General features: G+C 44.2%; 1 protein-coding gene across 1 annotated transcript in view; it reads right to left on the reverse strand.

Moving 5' to 3' along the window:
• The window catches only part of LOC149169390 (uncharacterized), an 83,194-nt gene extending 74,486 nt beyond the window's left edge, over window positions 1–8,708 (reverse strand). The window contains exons 1-2 of the mRNA XM_089425175.1: window positions 8,278–8,708; window positions 7,889–8,190 (exon numbers count right to left, since the gene is read on the reverse strand). Of these exons, the coding sequence (XP_089281301.1) occupies window positions 7,889–8,190; window positions 8,278–8,708 (733 nt within the window). The remainder of the gene's footprint in view (window positions 1–7,888; window positions 8,191–8,277) is intronic.
• Between the last annotated feature and the right edge of the window lie 12,492 nt (window positions 8,709–21,200).

Raw genomic sequence — 21,200 nt, forward strand, 5'->3', positions numbered from 1 at the left:
TCTGTCAGATCCGATGGCTTATAACCAATTGTGCCTCCGTTTCTTCCCATCGCCTCCCGCCATGAGATCTCAGCCGTCCATCCATTTCATCCAATGGCTAGTATTCATCCCCAGCCCTTCGTTCATTTTCCACGCAGTTTTCGTGTGTTTGGCTTATTCTATGCTTCCAAGGGACGAAGGATAACAGCAATTAGTGACCCACCATCACTTTGCGCAGTTAATCTTCAACTACCTCATTCAAGAGACAGCACAACCAAGGAAGGAAAGTACAGCCTCGAGCAGTTAAACGCCTTCAGTAGTTATGGAAATTTATCCTTGCAACATTCCACCTGTTCGAGGAGTACACCTAAGTACCAGAGAGTGTCAAATTTTGTTCATTAAGGCAACAGAAGCCCCATATCAGATAGTTAATGTGGTTGGTGGTCAGTTATGACCCCTCCACGCATAGGATAACAGATATTTTTTGTAATTACCTCCATATATACCCAGAATCAAGATGTAATGAGGGTTGATGAATGTTATTTTTGATGTAAAGTTCAACTTCTGGAGACTGTAACTACTATGATACCTACAGCGTCTGGTCTTCATTTTCAGCTAATGCAAGCTTCTTTTGTTGTTAATTTCTCACTTTCCACTTCTTCTTTGTTCCAGGTTGTGCCTGTTATGCATTTTTCATGTGCTCTTGATGTTTAGCATTAGAGGGGCTGTCATCCCACCTCTGTGTTAGAATCTAGTAAGTATTATTGAATGTGTATGCAGGTTTCTGTTGTTTTAATGCCAGAGAGCTGTCATCCTATCTGTGCATTAGGAAATAGATTTGTAGTCCTCTTTACTGGTTGCAGCTGGCCATCACAGGGTCATGTGCATCTGTTGGTGTGATCAGTATTCTCCATTTCCACTTAATCCGCAAACTGTGAGTAATTGGTGGTCTAAGGCCTTGTAGTCAGGGGGTGTTCACCCATGTCTGGGGTTAAGCATAGTAGGAGTAGTTATCTGGCTTGAATATGCATCATTTCTTCCATTCATCCACCATTTTCAAACAGTTATGTTGAGTTTGTAATGTTCCCGAGCATCTCTGATATACAACCTAGGAGAGTTTCTTGGGGTGATAACATTAATTGGCGTCGTTGCCGGGGAGAGGAGATTTAAGCTAAGCTTCCATGGGAGAACAACATAGTTCCAAATTTTGATGATAGACAAGGTCTAGGCACATTTCTGGTTGTAATCATCTATCTGGCGACTCCATTGGAGGAAAACCAACCTTTGGCGACTCCACATTGAAGTTCTGGCTCAGTTTGTGAGACATACTTGAAGAAATCCTTAGAAATCATCAACTGAACAAGTGCCTGACCCTGAGAGGACTGTCAAATCGAAGAAAGCATCACAGAAAGGGGCATCAGGATCAGGTAAGCCCAAGAAATCTCATGCATCTCTAAAAGATAAAGTTATAGCTGAAGATATATAGTTTGAAGATTTAGAGCCCAACACTGTTAATAAGGAAATTCCTTCAGAGATTAATACAACCCTTTGTGCAGTTAGTTCCCCTTTGAATCTCAGTCCAAAGAAAACTTCCCATATGGTCCATAACATCCCTTTGTCCTTTTCATCCATTTCATTGTTTCAAACTTCTCAATCTGCCATTATCCTTCCACATATCCCAATCATGTCAGGTTAGCAAGCACCCATGAAGATAGAAAGAATTGTAGCTGCCAGATATGGACCTTTGGGCTTGCCTGTTCCTTTGAATCCTATGCCTATGGGAGAATATCATAAATATATGCCCAAGTTCACTGGCACAGAGGGAGTGACAATAGAAGAACACTTAGAAGCTTTTTACAGTTATGTTGATAACTTAGATATAAGTGAAAACGATGTGTGGATGAGAGTTTTTGTCCAGAGCCTTGATGGAGAGGCCAAGAAGTGGTTCAGAGAATTACCCTAGAGATCTATAATAGATATTGAAGCCTTAGATGATGCATTTTTGAAGCACTGGGGAGATAAAAAAGACTTGTTGTATTACCATACTGAGTTTGGTAACCTGAAGAGGGAAAATGGGGAATCATTGCCTGATTTTAATAAAAGATTCAATCGTATGTATAGTAAGATACCAACTGAGGTAAATCCTACCCCCACCTCTGCCAAACTCACTTATTCCAATTCTTTTGACTTTGATTTCTGCTTGTTATTGAGAGAAAGAAGATGTGCCACTCTAGCTGATACGCACGGTGCAGCACTAGAGGTGGAATCCAATATTATGGCTGCAGAAAAGCTCAAAAGTTAAGCTGACAGAAGGAGGCAGAGAAATCAGGCTCCTACTTCCTCTAAATCATCTTCAGAGCCTAAATTAGATAAAATGAATAAGATTATAGAGTCATTGGTTTTTGAAGTTTCTAAGCTAAAGGTTGAGAAAAATTCAAGTAAAACAAGGCAGTAGAACACATTTGCTCCAAGAAATCCCAATCCATTCAGAAGAGCAAATGAGCAGTTACAAATAATTCAGAGGGGTAAAGAAACAAATGAAGAACAAAAAGTTAAAGCTCCTTTCCAAAATGTAGTCATGGAGGAGGAACAATTTGAAGAAGATGAGGATGAAATTCACTGCATGGAAGATAAAGGCAGTGCTACTTTTTTTACATTGGCTGCTTATGAAGAATCATTGTTGCAGGAACATGAAAGCCAAGAATGGGATAGGGAATTTGTCCTACAAACTAAGGAGCAGTGAAGATATAATTTTAGGTCAAATGCAAAAAATGTCAAAGAGAATCCTGCCCAAAGAGCTGTTGTCAAAACAGAGTCACAGAATATCAAACAAAGAAGACCAGCAGCTGACCCAATCATCCTAAAAGCACCAGTTCAAGACGTAAGAGGTTATGATAAGTTTCCTCCCTCTTTTAGCTTTGAGTCAGAGGTTCAAAAGTTGAAAATATTTGTGCCTCTGGTAGAGTTGGTAAATAATGAAGTGTTTAGAAAGCCTATCCTTGAAGCCCTTGAGCTGGAAACCACAAATACCTCCACTGACTCTGTCAATTTGCAAGATGATAAGCCTGCCATTGTTCTTAGCCCCATGATTGAACCTGCTGATAATAATTCTCCATCTTTTTATGTCTCTTTGACCATTCATGACAAAATCCTCCACAACTACCTGCTAGATATAGGGGCTAGCCACAATCTGATGCCTAAAGCTGTCATGGAAGAGTTAGGCCTTGACATCACCAGACCATATCATGATTTATTCTCTTTTTATTCAAGAAAGGTGAAATGTCTGGGGTTGATCAAAAACCTGACCATTACCCTAACTCAGTTGCCCATGAAGAGTATGATGATGGATATTGTGGTAGCAGATGTTCCTCCTAAGTTTGGCATGCTGTTGTCTAGAGGATGGATTAAGAGACTGGGTGGGACATTACAGAATGATCTATCTTATGCCATTGTCCCATTTTTTGGAGGGGAAAGCAGGAGATTGTACAGAGAAGCACAACTGGCATACATAATCAGTGATGAGAATAATCCTACTAATCATCCCATATATGCTGTGGACAATGATTTTGGAGCATGTATTCTCCAAATAGAAGAATCCCAGAAGGCCTCAATGCAGCTCAGGAAACCAGAAAATCAGGCCGAGAAAGAGCAAGGAAGTTAGGTTTGGGAGATGTTCTTTGATGGAGCATGTTCCAGGAAGACTGCAGGAGCAGGGGTGGTGCTAGTATCTCGAAAACAAGAAAACATACAACTGTCTTTTAAGTTGGTTTTTCAGGTCACAAACAATATAGTAGAGTATGATGCTTTGATATTGGTCCTTAATGCAGCAAAAGACAGAGGAATCAAGAACATAAAGGTGTTTGGAGATGCTGATTTGATCATTCAGTAAGTAAATAAAACATTTCAGGCAAAGCACCCAAGGCTGAAAGCGTACAGAGATGAGGTATGGAGACTCAAAGATTCCTTTGAAAATTTTTGTATTTCATATATACCTAGAGCCAAAAATCAGCTTGTTGATTCCCTTGCTATTTCTGCTAGTCTATTTATTCCTCCAATGCCTCCCAGACTGGTGTATGAAGTCCAAATGAAATACAGACCGTCCTTTCCTGACAATGTCCAACAATGGAAAGTTTTTGATGATGATGATGAGATAAATAGGTTTCTCCAAGTCATTGATGAGTTTTCGGAAATGCAAATTGACCAAGATAATGAAGCCTTGGAAGAAAGCCCCAAATTCTAGCTTATAAATAAAATTGGCAAAGATAGCATTGTCTAGCTTCCCAACAATCGTATTCCTAAGGGTTTAATTCCTCTTGAAAGACTGTTTGACCAAAATGATGTGCCTTACAAGGCTGCCCAAAAAGAAGACCAATCTGCAGTTTGTAAGCATGATATAGGAAGTCCAGGTCAGCCTAGACACAAATTTGTCCACTCATTTGTCTGCTGATCAATGTGCTAAATATTGCAAACTTATGAAGCAATTTGCTGATGTGTTTGCCTGGGAGTATAGTGACCTGAAAACTTATGATAAAAAGATTATTCATCATAAAATCCCTCTGGAGAAAGACACTATTCCTTTCAAACAGAAGCTAAGACCAATAAATCCTATGCTTATTCCTCTAATTGAAAAAGAAATTAAAAAATTGTTGGCTGCCAAGATCGTAGTCCCTCTCAGATATTCAAAATGGGTAGCAAATTTGGTGGTAGTAAGGAAGAAAAGTGGAGAAATCAGACTGTGTGTTGATTTCAGAAACTTGAACAAATGCTCAAAGAAGGACAATTATCCCCTACCAAAGATGGAGCATTTGCTGCAGAAGGTCTCAGGAGCCAAGGTGATGTCTTTCCTGGATGGATTTTCAAGGTTTAATCAGATTGTTGTGCATCCAGATGACCAAGAGAAGACTGCATTCACCACTCCTTGGGGCACTTTTATGTATGCCAAGATGCCTTTTGGATTGATGAATGTTGGAGCAACATTTCAGAGAGCTATGGATATAGAATTTGTGGGAGAGAAGGATAAGTTTGTCCTTATCTACCTTGATGATATAACAGTATACTCCAGCAACCATTAAGATCATTTACAGCATTTGAAAAAGGTGTTCCTGAAGTGCAGGAGGTTTGGAATTTCATTCAATCCTAAAAAGTCACAATTTGCTTTAGAAGAAGGCAATCTGTTAGGACATATTGTTTCTGCTGCAGGTGTCCGGATTGATCCAGAAAGAGTAAAGGCAATACAGACCTTGTCTGTCCCAAGATCAAAGAAGGATATTCAGTCCTTTCTGGGCAAAATTAATTTTGTCAGGAGGTTCATACCAAATTTTGCAGAACTGGTGAAGCATGTTACCTCCATGTTGAAGAAAGGAGCAGAGGTTAAGTGGACTGATGCAGCAAGAAAATCATTTGAGTCTATTAAAAAAGCCATTATGGAAGCTCCCACTCTAAGCAGCCCAGATTACAGCAAGGAGTTCCATATATTTTCATTTCCCTCTGAAGACACCATTGCAGTAGTTTTATTGCAAGCAGATGAAGAAGGTTCAGAGCATCCGATGGCATTTTTCAGCAAAAACTTAAGGGATGCTAAACTGAGGTATGATATTATTGAAAAACAAGCATATGCTCTTATCAAATCCTTGAAATCTTTCAGAGTTTATATCTTGCATTCCAAGATAATTACATATGTACCCTCTGCTGCAATAAAAGATGTTTTAACACAGCCTGATGTTGATGGAAGAAGGGCTAAATGGATTGCAAAGCTAATTGAATTCAATATAGAACTGAAGCCCACCAAGCTGGTCAGAGGTCAGGGTCTTGCCAGATTGTTAGCTGAAGAAAATTGCAGATCATTAGACATTGATTTCCTGAGCACAAATGTAGAGAGCAGTCAGACAAATGAAGAAGAGGAAGTAGCTAAACCAGACAAAAAGCGATCAATGGCCGAGAATCTAGCTTCTTGTGATTAGTATGCCGAAATAGTTAATTTTTTGTTGAAGCTAGAAATTCCTTCAGGATTTACTCAAAGTCAAGCCAGAACTTTAAAACATAGGGCAACAAAATATTGTATTCATGAAAATCGGCTCTACTAGAGGGATCCATCTGGAGTGCTTTTGATGTGTCTGGACAAAGAACAGTCAATAGAAGTCATGCAGCACTTTCATTCCAGCATGTGTGGAGGGCACCATTATTGGAAGACTACAGCCCATAAAATCCTCAGAGCTGGGTACTATTGGCCCACTTTATTTTCTGATGTATTTTTTTTTGTTAAATCTTGTGACAGGTGTCAAATATTTGAAGGAAAACAACATTTGAAGTCCCTGCCCTTAAAACCAATACATGCATATTATCGGGAAATCTAGTGTCCACTCAGAGCTGCTAGTCCCACTAAGACTAGTAGTTATCTTAGAAACAAACTAACTAAAACTACTTTCGCTTTCCTTTATGAGAAGTAGATAAGAGGGGAACAAAGGACACCAACCTCAGTCTTGCACTTAGTTCCTTGCTTGGTTCCTCTCCCTTCTGACAGATCCTTGCTGCTTTTTCTTTCGTCTATACAGCTTCAAAGAGCACCTGCGGAATCAAAGCAGCATAATACTATTGAAGAACAGAGATCTAAAATCATAAACAAACAATGTAAACTTTGAAACGGGAACTGATACTGTTACCCGTTTTGTAGAGATAGCTAAAAAGTGACCTGATTTTGAAAATGGGTGATGCAGAACGCACATGTTTTTTCTAGAGCATAGTTTTTGGCACTTTAGTTTTTTTTATGTACATCACGTTTTAGAATGGTAGTGATTTTCATGCTGATTTAAAAAGTGAGCATTCTGCATCACACTCCTTTTTTAAAAGCCCTGTTTTTTGGCTTTAAATTTTTTAATGTATAAAATGTAAATAATTATTTAGTAAATTTGATAATTTTTGAAGTGGTCGTTTTTTTCACATTTTCTTGTTTTTTATTATAATTTAAAAAAAAAAATTCGTGAGGTTTTTACTGTTTTGCATTTTTAAATTAGAAGGTCGATATTTAGACTTTTCGATATTCTACATATTTATACATCCTTAATTAATTTTTCAATCGACATGAAATAATTGTTTCTAAAAAACAATATTTTTTAACAATGGACATAAAAATAACCATTTTTAACATAAATATAACTAAAAAACTACACGTTTTGATAATTTTTTGTTAGAATTGACATGTCAAAATCACAATTTTTATACGATAATTTTAACTAAAAATGGTTAAATAATAGCTTTTTCTATGAATTTCATGTCAAAAAAATAATAAAAATCACTTTTTTTTCAAAAAATAATGATTAACTTAAAAATCAATGCAAAAATCACATATTACCAATATTGAACGTATAACAACCCTAATTGAGTGTTTATTCTTTTCATAAAATGTCAAAGTCAAAACATTGCAAAGCTTGATTTACAAGCATAACTTAAATTTAATCAACAATGTCACGTAATCCAAACTCTTCGTCCTCTAGATTTTCATCATTGTCCTCTTCCATAATATTTTCTGTTTCATTTTGCTCATTTTTCTCTTCTAATGGGTCTTTGATGTCTGCGAAACTCCCAATGTATGTCTTTCCAAACATTCCATGTAATGGTGGTTGGGGTTCCTTTGCCTTTTTTGCCACACGTGATTCACTAAAGTCCCCTTTCTTCAACCCAATTTCTTGCATTGCATCTGGAAGAAATTGAAGAGCATTAATTCTTTGTTGAATGAAATTGCACTGTACTGGATCTTTTTCAATTGCAATGCAATTTCTTCCTTTTTGAAGGCAACATGCTAGTGTTGTACCTAATTTTCAAGCACAAAAGAAATAATGAACTAAATTAGTACAATGACATATTAATTAAAAAAATAACATATTGAAATTCAATTCCATATAATAAAACTTACCTGAGCCAGAAAATAAATCCAAAACCCAATCTCCTTCATTTGAACAAATGTCTATAAGATAGTTAATCAATAACTGTGGTTTTTGATAAATGTTAACTATCTCTCCTTTTGCTTCTTTGTCTTCATATGTTAGTTTTCTCACAACAGCATCATAACTCAGTATTTGGCTATGACTCTTTCTGTCTACCCGATTAAAAATCATAGACATATGGCTATCATCTTTTGCCCAACTATCAATATGAATGAACTCACAATCATTTATAAATTGTTGATCTTCATTGTGAAGAAGATTTGACTTTTCCCTGTAACACGAAATAGTAAAAGTTAAATTAACTTGTACATAAATAAATTTTTCAACATTAATCAAATATACATTTTAAACGTCTTACCATGTAAGCTGCATCCTTGAATTTGTTTTCCCCTTGAAGCTTGACAATATCATTGCCAATTGTGTGTCTGAATGAAATGTCACAAATCTCCATAATGGTGATGACGTGACTTCTACAAATCCCGCAACCACTTTACTAAAAGCTTGATAAGTATAAGGGTCACTATCATAGTCAATGTTTGGAATATTGAAACCATGGGGAATATCTGCAATGACTAGGGCATAATCCCTTTTAGGTATGAGTTTAGCAATGTCTTCACAGTCGCCTTGTATTACTTGATATTGAATAGTGTCTAGCCCATTCCAAATGAAATGATTAAGAGTTGGATCAAGTTGAATATCCTTAATACGTTGCTTCCTCAGTCTTTCGATCTTTATCTTTTCGATAAAGGTTTTGAAACTATCTGGCACTCCATTATCATCCTTCCTCATCTTTTATAAAATAAACAAATATAGGTGTAAGTTATAAATTAAAAATAGTACACAGGTGAATAAAAATGAATGTATAAATCAAGATACCTTTTTAAATGCAAGATAAAAAGATTTTAATGTTGATGTAGAACTTGAATCTGGATAGTTGCGTACGACATCATCCCAACTATCTTCATTCAACAATCTAACCATTTGTTCTTGAATTTTCATGTAAACTTTGTGACTGCATAGATAAAGTAACAAAAAGTTAATATAATGATATGTATAACAAATACTACCAAGAACAGCATGTTTTATTTAAAATATAATTATAATCTAGAAATAAATAAAAATATTTCAAGAAACTTACTTTTGAAATTCTTCAGACATTTCCTCCAATGATAATTCCCCTGACCTCACACGAGATAATATTGTTTTGACAATTTTCTCATCTTTCACTCCTTGCATCGCCCTCCAAGGTGTGATAGTCATATCGTCTGGAAGATGCTTCATTTCAAGAGCTAATTTACTTTTGCCACATATGAATGGCTTAGACTTTTTGGCCTTCTGGTTTTTAATGGCAATGTCTTCCCACATGCCAAAAATCTCATCAATCAACCTCCAAACATCTCCAGTTCTAAATGGCAATTGGAAAATGTTATCAACACCTCTGAATAAATCACTATGTTTGTTGCCCTTTCCACCTTTTGAATTGGTTTTCTCTTCAATTTGATATCCTATTTCCATACAACATTCCTTTCGGAACTCTGCAGTAACTTTTGTCCTATCCCCACCACATTTTTCTTCAAATTCAGTATGAATAAATCTAACCCTTTGGATGAAAGTCATAGACATCCTATATTCATTATCTGAATTATGATCCCATGCCACTAACTTTGCTTCTGTATCAGATAAACCAGCGTAAATGATACATTTCATTGTTTCAAAACGTGGGTTATTAGGATATTCCTCCATCAATTGTCTTTGAGATTCTACAGAATGGTTCCCCCCAAGCACATAATAATTGTATTCAAAACATTTTGACTTATCAAATGCTTCTTTGTTGGGAACTTGAAGTGGATCAACAAGAAGCACATAACTAACCACATGAGCATATGGATTGTACCTCATCAATGTCTTCAAGTTGTGAACATGCAGATGATGTGGCTTTCTAACTTGATATTGACATTGTCCTTCACTTGCTTTATAGGTTTGCCTGACATTAAGCTAAAATGTGCGACCACCATCAATTAAGTTTCTCTTTGTCAAATTCTCTCGAATGACATTTTGTTTTGTTTTGATAATGACATCTTCTAAATTAGCTCCTGGTGTAATGATTTCTCTGCTTTCTTTTGAAGTTTCACTAGGTTCTTGACTGCTGGTAATGACTGCTTCAAAATCATCAACTCTACTTTTCTTGGTCATAACATTCCTACCAGAGTTATTCTTGGGCATTGTTACTTTTGGATTTTTATGGCTCTTCTCAGTTCCAATGTCATCTTCAGTAATGACAACATATGTTTCATCGTCAATTTCAACTTCATCGTTCTCAAAAGTAACTTGTTTACCCTTGCTAGATTTATCCACCAGAGACCTTTTTTTTCTGATTCTTTGGATGCAGTTTTGTAGCATTATCAATTACTTCATTTTGCATTTTTTCCATATTTTCTTCTGACGCTGAGTAAAAACTGCTGACAACTTTCATAATATCATTCTCAATGAAATGAATGCCTCCCAACCTAATTGAACAACTTTCAACGAAATTCTGCCAAACAAAATATCATATGTCAATAAAAAACAAAGTTAAAAAATATAGTGAGACACTTTAAATAACGCAAAATACAAATATAAATAATAATACTTACGATGTTTTCTGTCATATCATTTACGATTTGACTACACAACTTTGTAGATACCTCGCTCGTGTCATACAATGAATATGATAGTTGGTATTTAACCCTTTCATGTGACTTGGGAGCTTTTGTAAGTACGTAAACAACTTCAGTGTTCGGTACCGAACACATATCTACGACTCTTCCCATCACCTCAAAAATTCCTTTATCATTCGGTATATCGATATATAGATATATATTCACATTTGCGCTTTCTCTTTCTTTCACATACCACATTCTTGATGGAAATTTCACCTCTTTCGAATTCTTCCAGTCTGAAATCATCTTCTTATCACTTGAGGCACTTGAAAGATTTGTAGTCATGAGCTCAGGTGGAGTTCGTTCACCAATGTTTCTTTTAGATGCACCTTTATGATTCTTTGGTCCAGAAAGATTCACTGAAATTCTCTTTGATGCCATTTTCCTGAAAAATAGAAACACATAAATCAGTAAATAATAAAAACATATTAACTTAAAGTAACAATGAAAACATATCATAAATTTTAATCAACAATCGCCCCACCCACCACCCCTCATATTCCAAAAGGACATGCATTAAAATTCCAGTGTAAAAAAGTAAATCATGAATAAAACATTTTGCTGGGGCACCCTCACCGACCCACCACCCCCCCTGCATGGCATGGGAGCCCTCACCCACCCACCCCCCCCAAGCATCCCAACCCCCCCACCCCGGTGGCCCGGGCGCCCCGGCCCAACCCCCACAACCCTCTCCAGCCTGGGCGCCCTCACCCGCCCGCCCACTGCAACTCTCTCCCTACTCAGCCCGCCCGACCGACCGACCCAAGTGCCCTCATCCACCCCTCTGGGCGCCCTCCCTACCTCTCCCCCAACCCGCGCGCCCCGCACCCCCTCACCCGCGCGCTCCAACCCTCCCAGCACCCCACCCCTCCGGGCGCCCTCGCCCACCCGCCCGCCCCACCCCTCCGGGCGCCCTCGCCCACCCGCCCGCCCCACCCCTCCGGGCGCCCTCACCCGGCCCCCCGCCCGGCACCCTCACCCACCCGCCCGCCTCACCCGAACCCCCCTCCGCCCGGGCTCCCTACCTCTTCCCACACCCGCCCACCCCGCACCACCTCACCCGCCCGCTCCAACCCTCTCGGCGCCCTCACCCCTTCGTGCGCCCTCGCCCGCCCGTTCGCCCGGCGCCCTCACCCACGCACCCGCCTCAACCGAACCCCCCTCCGACTAGGCTCCCTACCTCTCCCCCAACCCGCCCACCCCGCACCCCATCATGCACCCCTCACCCACCCGCTCAACCCCTCCCGGCGCCCTCGCCTGCCCCCCCGCCCGGCACCCTCACCCACCCGCCTGCCTCACCCGAACCCCCCTCCACCCGGGCTCCCTACCGCACCCCCTCACCCCGCACCCCTTCACCTACACACCCCGCACCCCCTCACCCGCCCGCTCCAACCCACCTGCCCCGCACCTTTAGGCGCCCTCGCCTGCCCCACACCTCCGAGCGCCTTCACCCGGCGCCCTCACCCGCCCCCCCACCCGGCGCCCTCACCCACCCGGCCGCTTCACCCAAACCACCCTCCGCCCGGGCGCCCTCGTGCAGGGGCCACCCGGGCCGCCCGCGCCCTCGCCCGGCAGGCAGGGCGACCCTGCCTGCTAGGCGAGGGCGCAGGCGGCCTGGGTGGCGCCTGCACGAGGGCACCAACCTCGTGCAAGCGCCACCCGGGCCGCCCGCGCCATCGCCCGGCAGGCAGGGCGACCCTGCCTGCTGGGCGAGGGCGCGGGCGGCACTGGTGGCGCCTGCACGAGGTTGGGAGCCCTCGTGCAGGCGCCACCTGGGCAGCCCGCGCCCTCGCCCAGCAGGCAGGGCAACCCTGCCTGCCGGGCGAGGGCGCGGGCGGCCCGGGTGGTGCCTGCACGAGGTTGGGTGCCCTTGTGCAGGCGCCACCTGGGCCGCCCGCGCCCTCGCTCGGCAGGCACGGCGATTCTCGGAATTGCCCTGCCTGCCGGGCGAGGGCGCGGGCAGCCCGGGTGGCGCCTGCACGAGGGGGGGCGCCCTCGTGCAGGCGCCACCCGGGCCGCCCGCGCCCTCGCCCGGCAGGCAGTGTAATGCCCTGCGGCTCTGCCCGGGCGCGCGCTCCTCCAACTCGTGAAAACGACTAAGTACTGAAGTCACCATCGCATATGAGCGCGCGGAATAAATATAAGTTATGGGCGTGCGAGTGTATTTATATGCGGTGGGAGGCTGAGCGATGAACATATCCAAGCCGACATGTAAAACATGGGCGAGGGGTGTTCATCACTACATTTGTAGCGTCGGCCAGGGTGGATAAACGCACAGTTTGGAGCGTATATACTTGGACGAGCTGCGGTTCATTTGAGGCATCGGACATCGATCATCTCTCATCGCACAAAGGGGTAAAGCACTTGGAGATAGCGCAGATTACCGCAGTCGGTGGATGAGCCCGCCGAGTCGGGCGAAGGACGAGACGAGGTCGCAGTTTGAGTTTCGGTGGTGCGCACAGCGCCCGCGTTTGGTATCGCACTTAGACCGGGTTGTCGTCGGGTAGGGTCGTGCACGGTGTGCCCGCCCGCCCAACGCCGAGTTGGTGTGGTGATTGTCCCGGGTGTGTTGGCGGTGGGTTCGTGCACGGGCACGTCTTCCTGCCCAATGACACGGTTATATATTATATTGGCTTGCACTTAGTTTTGGGTTGAGGCGAAGGCGAGGACGTGCATGAGGTGCGCCCGCCCGCCCAACGTTGGGTTCGTGCGGCTGAACATTATTGGCTCGTTGTGTGATTGGCGGTGGGTTCGTGAATGGTGCACCCACCTGCCCGACGACACAAGATTTGGGTGTTATATGTTGTAACTTGGTTTCGGTGGAGATTTGGCAGGACCGTCGTGCGGTCGTGCACGGGCGGGCGCCCTCCCAACTTTGTAAACTTTACAAATATAATAAAAGGAGATTATTATTATATTGCCGTGTTGATTATTATTATCAATGTGTTGATTTATTATTGCGTATTATTAATGGTTTCTGAACGTTAATAATATAAATTCATAATGGTAATGAATTATTAAGGCGTAGTCCGCAAAGTTTATTAACGATGGAACATCTTAATAACTTAGGCGGTGCCGCACCCGCCCAATTAAACAAAAAAAGAATTGGGGGCGTGACAGGTGGTATCAGAGCAAAGGTTGCTCGTGACAAAGATGATATGGTGAAACCTGATAGAGCAGGCTTGCTCATGACAGGTGAAGCTGATAAGGTTATGGAGAAATCATGGATGAACAGTCTAGGTTTCATGGACTTGATGGTTCATGGCAAGACCATTCAAGCTCTGGTGGACACAGGTGCCACACATAACTTTATGACGACACGGTTAGCAAAAGAGACTGGGCTGAAGATTACCCCATCGAATATGGAGGTCAAGGCAGTGAACTCTAGAGCTAAGGTGGCGGGTTTGGTACACGATGTACCTGTGCAGATAAAAGACTGGAAAGGTCAGTTGGACTTCACGGTGATGGAGATGAATGACTTTGATATGATACTCGGACAGGATTTCTTGAAGGGCAACAAGGCTATTATTGTCCCCTTCTGTGATGAGGTGGTGCTGGTTGGACAGGCACAAACTTGGACTTTGCCCACTCATAGGCAAAGGAAGGAAGTCAAGGTGCAGCATGTTTCGGCACTAAGTTTGGAGAAGGCTATGAAGGACTCAAATATGGAGACATATGCGGTGATGTTCAAAGATGTTGAGGGTGATGGAGTAGGGACGCCTGTTCCAGTTGAAATATCTGAGGTGCTTACCAAGTATGTGGATTTGATGCCTGATGAGCTTCCGAAGAAACTTCCAACAAGGCGTGTAGTGGACCATAGCATTGAGCTTGAGCCAGGGATGCAACCCCCGGCCAAAGCACCTTATCGATTGTCGGGGCCTGAATTGGAGGAATTGAAACTCCAATTAAAGGAGTTAACTGAGGCAGGTTTCATTAGACCTTCAAGGTCCCCTTATGGAGCTCCGGTATTGTTCCAGCGGAAGAAGGATTCGAATGAGCTACGGATGTGCTGTGATTACCGTGCATTGAACAAGCAGACGGTAAGGAACAGGTATCCTTTACCATTGGCTGCTGATTGTTTTGACAAGCTTGCGAAAGCCCGAGTGTTTTCCAAGCTGGACTTGAGACATGGATATTATCAGGTGCGGATAGCTGAAGGAGACGAGAAGAAGACCGCTATAGTAACAAGGTATGGTAGCTTTGAGTTCCTTGTTATGCCATTCGGTTTATGCAATGCTCCTGCTACGTTTTGCACTTTGATGAATGATGTCCTACGACCATACTTGGATTCGTTCGTAGTAGTATACTTGGACGATATAGTGGTGTTCAGTGACAACATGGAGGATCATAAGAAACACTTGGCGATGGTATTCGAGGCACTGAAGGCAAATCAGTTGTTCTTGAAGAAGTCTAAGTGTGTGTTCGCTCAGACCGAGATTCCGTTCCTTGGGCATATTGTTGGTCAAGGGTACATACGGATGGAGCCAAGCAGAGTGAAGGCGATTGAGGACTGGGTTGAACCAAAGAATGTCCATGAGATGAGGGTGTTTTTGGGCATGACCAACTACCAACGGAAGTTCGTAGAGGGGTACTCCAAGGTGACATCGGCACTGACAGACTTATTGAAGAAAGACAAGAGGTGGAGTTGGACGAGCAAATGTCAAGAGGCATTTGATGACTTGAAAAAGAGGATGGTTACAGCACCGATACTGAAGTTTCCTGACTTCGAGAGACCGTTTGAGGTACACACTGATGCTTCAGATTTTGCCATAGGAGGGGTTCTTATGCAGGATGGGCATCCGGTGGCGTATGAGAGTCGGAAGTTGCAGGATAGAGAACAAAGGTATCTGGTTCATGAGAAGGAGATGACTGCCATCATCCATTGTCTTCATGTGTGGAGGCATTACCTGATTGGGAAGCCGTTTGTTGTCAAGACTGACAACGTTGCAGCAAGTTATTTTGCATCACAACCGAAGCTTTTTGCGAAGCAAGCTCGTTGGCAGGACTTCTTGGCAGAATTCGACATGACTATCGAGTATAGACTGGGTAGACACAATGCGGTAGCAGATGCCCTTAGCAGGAAAGGACAACTTGCAGCATTGGAGGAGGAAGAAGACCGGGCATCAAGGAGTAGGAGTCGATTTCAGATGTCAGAAGAGATCCAAAATAAGATCAAGGAAAGTGTTGAAACCGATACTTTGGCGCAGAATATAGTGAAGCAGATAAAGGAGGGGAAGACACGAAAGTTCTTTCTGCGAGACGGGTTCTTGTTCTTTGGAAACCGACTCTATGTCCCAAAGTCATCTGGACTCAGGAGACACCTTTTGAAAGAGTGCCACGATTCTCCGTGGGCTGGACACCCAGGGCAGCGTCGTTCTTTGGCATTGTTGGAGAGAGGATTCTTTTGGGAGAAGATGAGAGAGGATGTGGAGGAGTATGTACATACGTGCATCATTTTTCAGCAGGAAAAATCGGATACTCAGAGACAAGGAGGACTGTTACAGCCTTTACCAATTCCAGAGAGGCCATGGATGAGTGTCTCGATGGACTTCATCACTCAGTTACCACAGGTGCAGGGGTATAATGGGATTATGGTCGTGGTCGATCGTTTTTCCAAGTATGTTGTCTTTGTTCCTACAAAGATACATTGTGGAGCCGAGCAGACAGTAGAGTTGTTCTTTAAGAACATAGTGAAGTATTGGAGAATGCCGTTGAGTATTGTGTCGGATAGGGATCCGCATTTTACAGGGAGATTTTGGACCACATTGTTCAAGTTGGTCGGGACAGAGTTGTTGATGAGTTCGAGTTACCATCCACAGACAGATGGGCAGACCGAGAGGATCAACGCATTGCTGGAAGACTACTTGCGACATTATGTGACGGCTGATCAGAAGAATTGGCCCGAACTCTTGGATATTGCTCAGTTTAGCTACAATATTCAAAAGAGTTCTGCGACGGGGTATAGTCCATTTGAGTTGGTAAATGGACAGATGTTGGTTGCGCCACATACCGTAGTGACGGGAGGCTTCTTGAGAAGTCCTCATGCGAAGAGATTCATGAAGGCTTGGGAGGAGACCTTGGAGTTAGCACGGTTATGCTTGCACGAAGCTGCAAGGAGGATGAAAAAGTATGCTGATCGTGGAAGACGGGAAGCACACTTCGATGTAGGGGATATGGTGTTTCTCAGGATTACCGGAGAGCAGTTTCAGCCAGCCAAGGGGACGACGAGCAAACTGACACGGAAGTATGAGGGACCATTCCGAGTGAAGAAGAGAGTGGGGGAAGCTGCTTACGAGCTGGAGCTTCCACGCCATATGAACATGAAACACCCAGTTTTTCATGTGAGTCAGTTGAAGAGATGTCGACTTGATTCAGACCATCCAGAGAGAGTTGAACCGACGAGAGGACCAGCTGGGATTGTGGACAGACCAGGACTAGAGTTGGAGAAGATTGTGAGTCTCAGAACTACGGGTGTTGGTTGCCACCGGCGACGGGAATTTCTTTGCAGATGGAAGGATGCACCGGAGGAAGAGAGCTGGGAAACGGAAGATTCACTTTGGAGATGGAAGGACAAGATCGCGAAGTATGACAGGAAGTTGAAGAGGAGAGCAGGAATTGTCGGGACGACAATGACTTCTGGTGGGGGAGAATGTAACGCCCTGCGGCTCTGCCCGGGCGCGCGCTCCTCCAACTCGTGAAAACGACTAAGTACTGAAGTCACCATCGCATATGAGCGCGCGGAATAAATATAAGTTATGGGCGTGCGAGTGTATTTATATGCGGTGGGAGGCTGAGCGATGAACATATCCAAGCCGACATGTAAAACATGGGCGAGGGGTGTTCATCACTACATTTGTAGCGTCGGCCAGGGTGGATAAACGCATAGTTTGGAGCGTATATACTTGGACGAGCTGCGGTTCATTTGGGGCATCGGACATCGATCATCTCTCATCGAACAAAGGGGTAAAGCACTTGGAGATAGCGCAGATTACCGCAGTCAGTGGATGAGCCCGCCGAGTCGGGCAAAGGACAAGACGAGGTCGCAGTTTGAGTTTCGGTGGTGCGCACAGCGCCCGCGTTTGGTATCGCACTTAGACCGGGTTGTGGCCGGGTAGGGTCGTGCACGGTGTGCCCGCCCGCCCAACGCCGAGTTGGTGTGGTGATTGTCTCGGGTGTGTTGGCGGTGGGTTCGTGCACGGGCACGCCCGCCCGCCCAACGACACGGTTATATATTATATTGGCTCGCACTTAGTTTTGGGTTGAGGCGAAGGCGAGGTCGTGCACGGGGTGCGCCCGCCCGCCCAATGTCGGGTTCGTGCGGCTGAACATTATTGGCTCGTTGTGTGTTGGCGGTGGGTTCGTGCACGGTGCGCCCACCTGCCCGACGACACAAGAGTTGGGTGTTATATGTTGTAACTTGGTTTCGGTGGAGATTTGGCAGGACCGCCGTGCGGTCGTGCACGGGCGGGCGCCCTCCCAACTTTGTAAACTTTACAAATATAATAAAAGAAGATTATTATTATATTGTCGTGTTGATTATTATTATCAATGTGTTGATTTATTATTGTGTATTATTAATGGTTTCTGCACGTTAATAATATAAATTCGTAATGGTTATGAATTGTTAAGGCGTAGTCCGCAAAGTTTATTAACGATGGAACATCTTAATAACTTAGGCGGTGCCGCACCCGCCCAATTAAACAAAAAAAGAATTGGGGGCGTGACAGGCAGGGTCGCCCTGCCTGCTGGGCGAGGGTGCGGGCGGCCCGGGTGGCGCCTACACGAGGGCGCCCAACCTCGTGCAGGCGCCACCCGGGCCGCCCGCGCCCTCGCCCGGCAGGCAGGGCGATTCCGGGAATCGCCCTGCCTGCCGGGCGAGGGCGCGGGCGGCCCGGGTGGCGCCTGCAGGAGGACGCCCAACCTCGTGCAGGCGCCACCCAGGCCGCCCGCGCCCTCGCCCGGCAGGCAGGGCGATTCGCGGAATCGCCCTGCCTGCTGGGCGAGGGTGCGGGCAGCCCTCGTGGCGCCTGTACGAGGGCGCCCAACCTCGTGCAGGCGCCACTCGGGCCGCCCGCGCCCTCGCCCGGCAGGCAGGGCGATTTGCGGAACCGCCCTGCCTGCCGGGCGAGGGCACGGGTGGCCCAAGTGGCGCCTGCACGAGGGCGCCTGTAAGGCCTTCGTGCAGCAGGGCGACAATGGGCGATCGTGCACGGGCACACGGGCGGGCACGAGCGCACGACGGTGCGACGTTTCTGTGAGTTAGATGCGACAATAATGAAAAATCATAATACGACTAAGTATTATGTGGACGCACATATTATATATAATATGGAGGTTATATATATACGCATGGAATTATAAAACAATAAAATATGAAGACCGACATGATAATAAGACATATGAAGAACCATGGATAATAAAATATAATATTATATGAAAGGGCTTCATGACATAAGTTAGTAGTCGGCTTTAAAAGAGAGCACGCATGATGAGCATATATATATGAGGAGGGTGCTCCTCATTCGAACCAAGAACATTCGCTAAAAGCCTTCGCATAAAGGGGTAAAGGAGTGCGCAGTCTTAGGTAGGTAAATGCGCATATCTCATGCGCATTAGGCTTGAAGGAAGTGCACAGTTTATCTTGGGTGAAGGTTGGCAAAGAGTGCCATTGTGAGTAAATTCTTGTACACGGTTTTATGCAGGATTTGGTAGGGAGGTTGAGTGGCTCGGTTGAGCACTTCCTCTTATGCAAGGGTGCATGAAATGTTGTAAAAGGCAGGTGGCCTGTCTTTTGTAAAAATTGGTTATGTGTGAGACTTGGTTCAGCCAAGACACACTTGTTGTAAAATCTGATATTCTTGACATAATATTATTGTTGGGCAGACTGTTCGGGGAGTTGCCCCTCCCTTTATACTTGTGTATTGTTCTCGGTTTATTGTTGATGATTAATGAATGAGAATGTTCTTTGTTGAAGTATAAAGGGTAACATTTTATTCGGTTATAAGAAGACAAGTTAAGTTTATGTTGGAATAGGCGTAGCCCATAAACGTTAGTATTGTTAAAAAGAAAGCGTTCGGTGGTGCCGCACCTCGCCGGCACGGTTGGAAGACTACCGTAGGCTTGGGGGCGTGACAGTTGGTATCAAAGCAAAGGTTGCCCGTGCAGGATACTTGGTGGAGTTGTTGAATGGTCGAGACTAGATCGCAAAGGAAGAAGAAGCTGGACAAAATGGCAGCTGGGTCTCAGGCCGGGTCTAATCATGGCGATACTACTATTGGGTTCATGGAAAAGATGTCGGAAAAGATAGAGAGTATAGAGATTTCTTTTGAAGAGAAACTCGATGAAATCCGAATGAGGAATGATGAGCTCAAGACACAAAATGAGTACACTGAGTATAGGTGTGCCCAACTCGAACAAAGGATCAGAGAAGTCGAGGAATCAAGGGATCAAGATCTTGCAGAAAGTCGTGCAGAAATTGAGAACTTGAAGAAGACTCTTGAAGATACAAAGAATGAACTTATAATTGTGAAGAGGGCCATGGGGCATTATTCATTTGGAGGAATGCCTCATCTGAAGGTCAAGGAACCAGAATCTTATGATGGAACAAGGAAGGCAGCAATTCTTGGCAACTTCTTATGGGATGTGGAGCAGTACTTGGAGCGGTTGAACCTGATTGATGGTGAGACACAAGTCAAGGTAGCTACTCAATTCTTGACAAAGGATGCTAAGATGTGGTGGTGAAGGAGGGTGGACCAAATTGCCAATGGCAGTGCTGATGACATCACTTCGTGGAAAGACTTGAAGAAGGCTTTGCAGACCCACTTCAGTCCTCAGAATGACACATGGGAAGCAAGGACCAAACTCAAGTACATAAAGCAAACCGGAAGCCTACAAGAATACCAGCAAGAGTATTCAAGTGCAGCTTTGGAACTTCATGACATGGCAGAAAAAGACAAGGTGTTCAACTTCATTATGGGATTGAAACCTTGGGCACGCAATGAGGTGAGGAGACAAAATATTAGAACACTTGAAGAAGCTTTTGCTGCGGTTGATAGGTTGGTGGATCACCTTGATGAGACTTCTGAAGACAAGAAGAAGAAGTTCGAAAAGCCGAAAGAGAAGAAGGATGATGGTGCTTCGAAAGCAGATGATGGTTCGAAGACAAAGAAGTCTTTGAAGTGTTGGATATGTGCAGGACCACACATGGTGAAGAATTGTCCCTCTAAACCAAAGGTGGCTGTGGTTGCACAGTCTGATGATGAGAGTAATGATGCTTCTGTGGGGATGATGCAGATACTTGGTGCTTCTGCTACTACAGAAGTAGTCTCTAAGGGAGACCTAGAAAGAAACGAGTTAGAGTATGTTCGAATGAAGGTTGGGGACACTAATGTGATCACTATGGTGGATAGTGGGGCCTCCCACAACTTCATGAGCGAGGATACTGCAAGGAGGATTGGACTAAAGTTTGTACCAGCAAGGGCACAAATGAAGACAATAAATTCCCCTCCGATGGACATTCTTGGTGTAGCCGAGAAGGTGGATACTACACTTGGTGAATGGACCGGGAAGGTGGACTTCACTA

The sequence above is a fragment of the Pinus tabuliformis genome, chromosome 4_2, assembly GCF_031772625.1.
Source record: "Pinus tabuliformis cultivar Carrire ecotype Pingquan chromosome 4_2, CPIR1, whole genome shotgun sequence".
In the NCBI taxonomy this organism is placed as follows: domain Eukaryota; kingdom Viridiplantae; phylum Streptophyta; class Pinopsida; order Pinales; family Pinaceae; genus Pinus; species Pinus tabuliformis.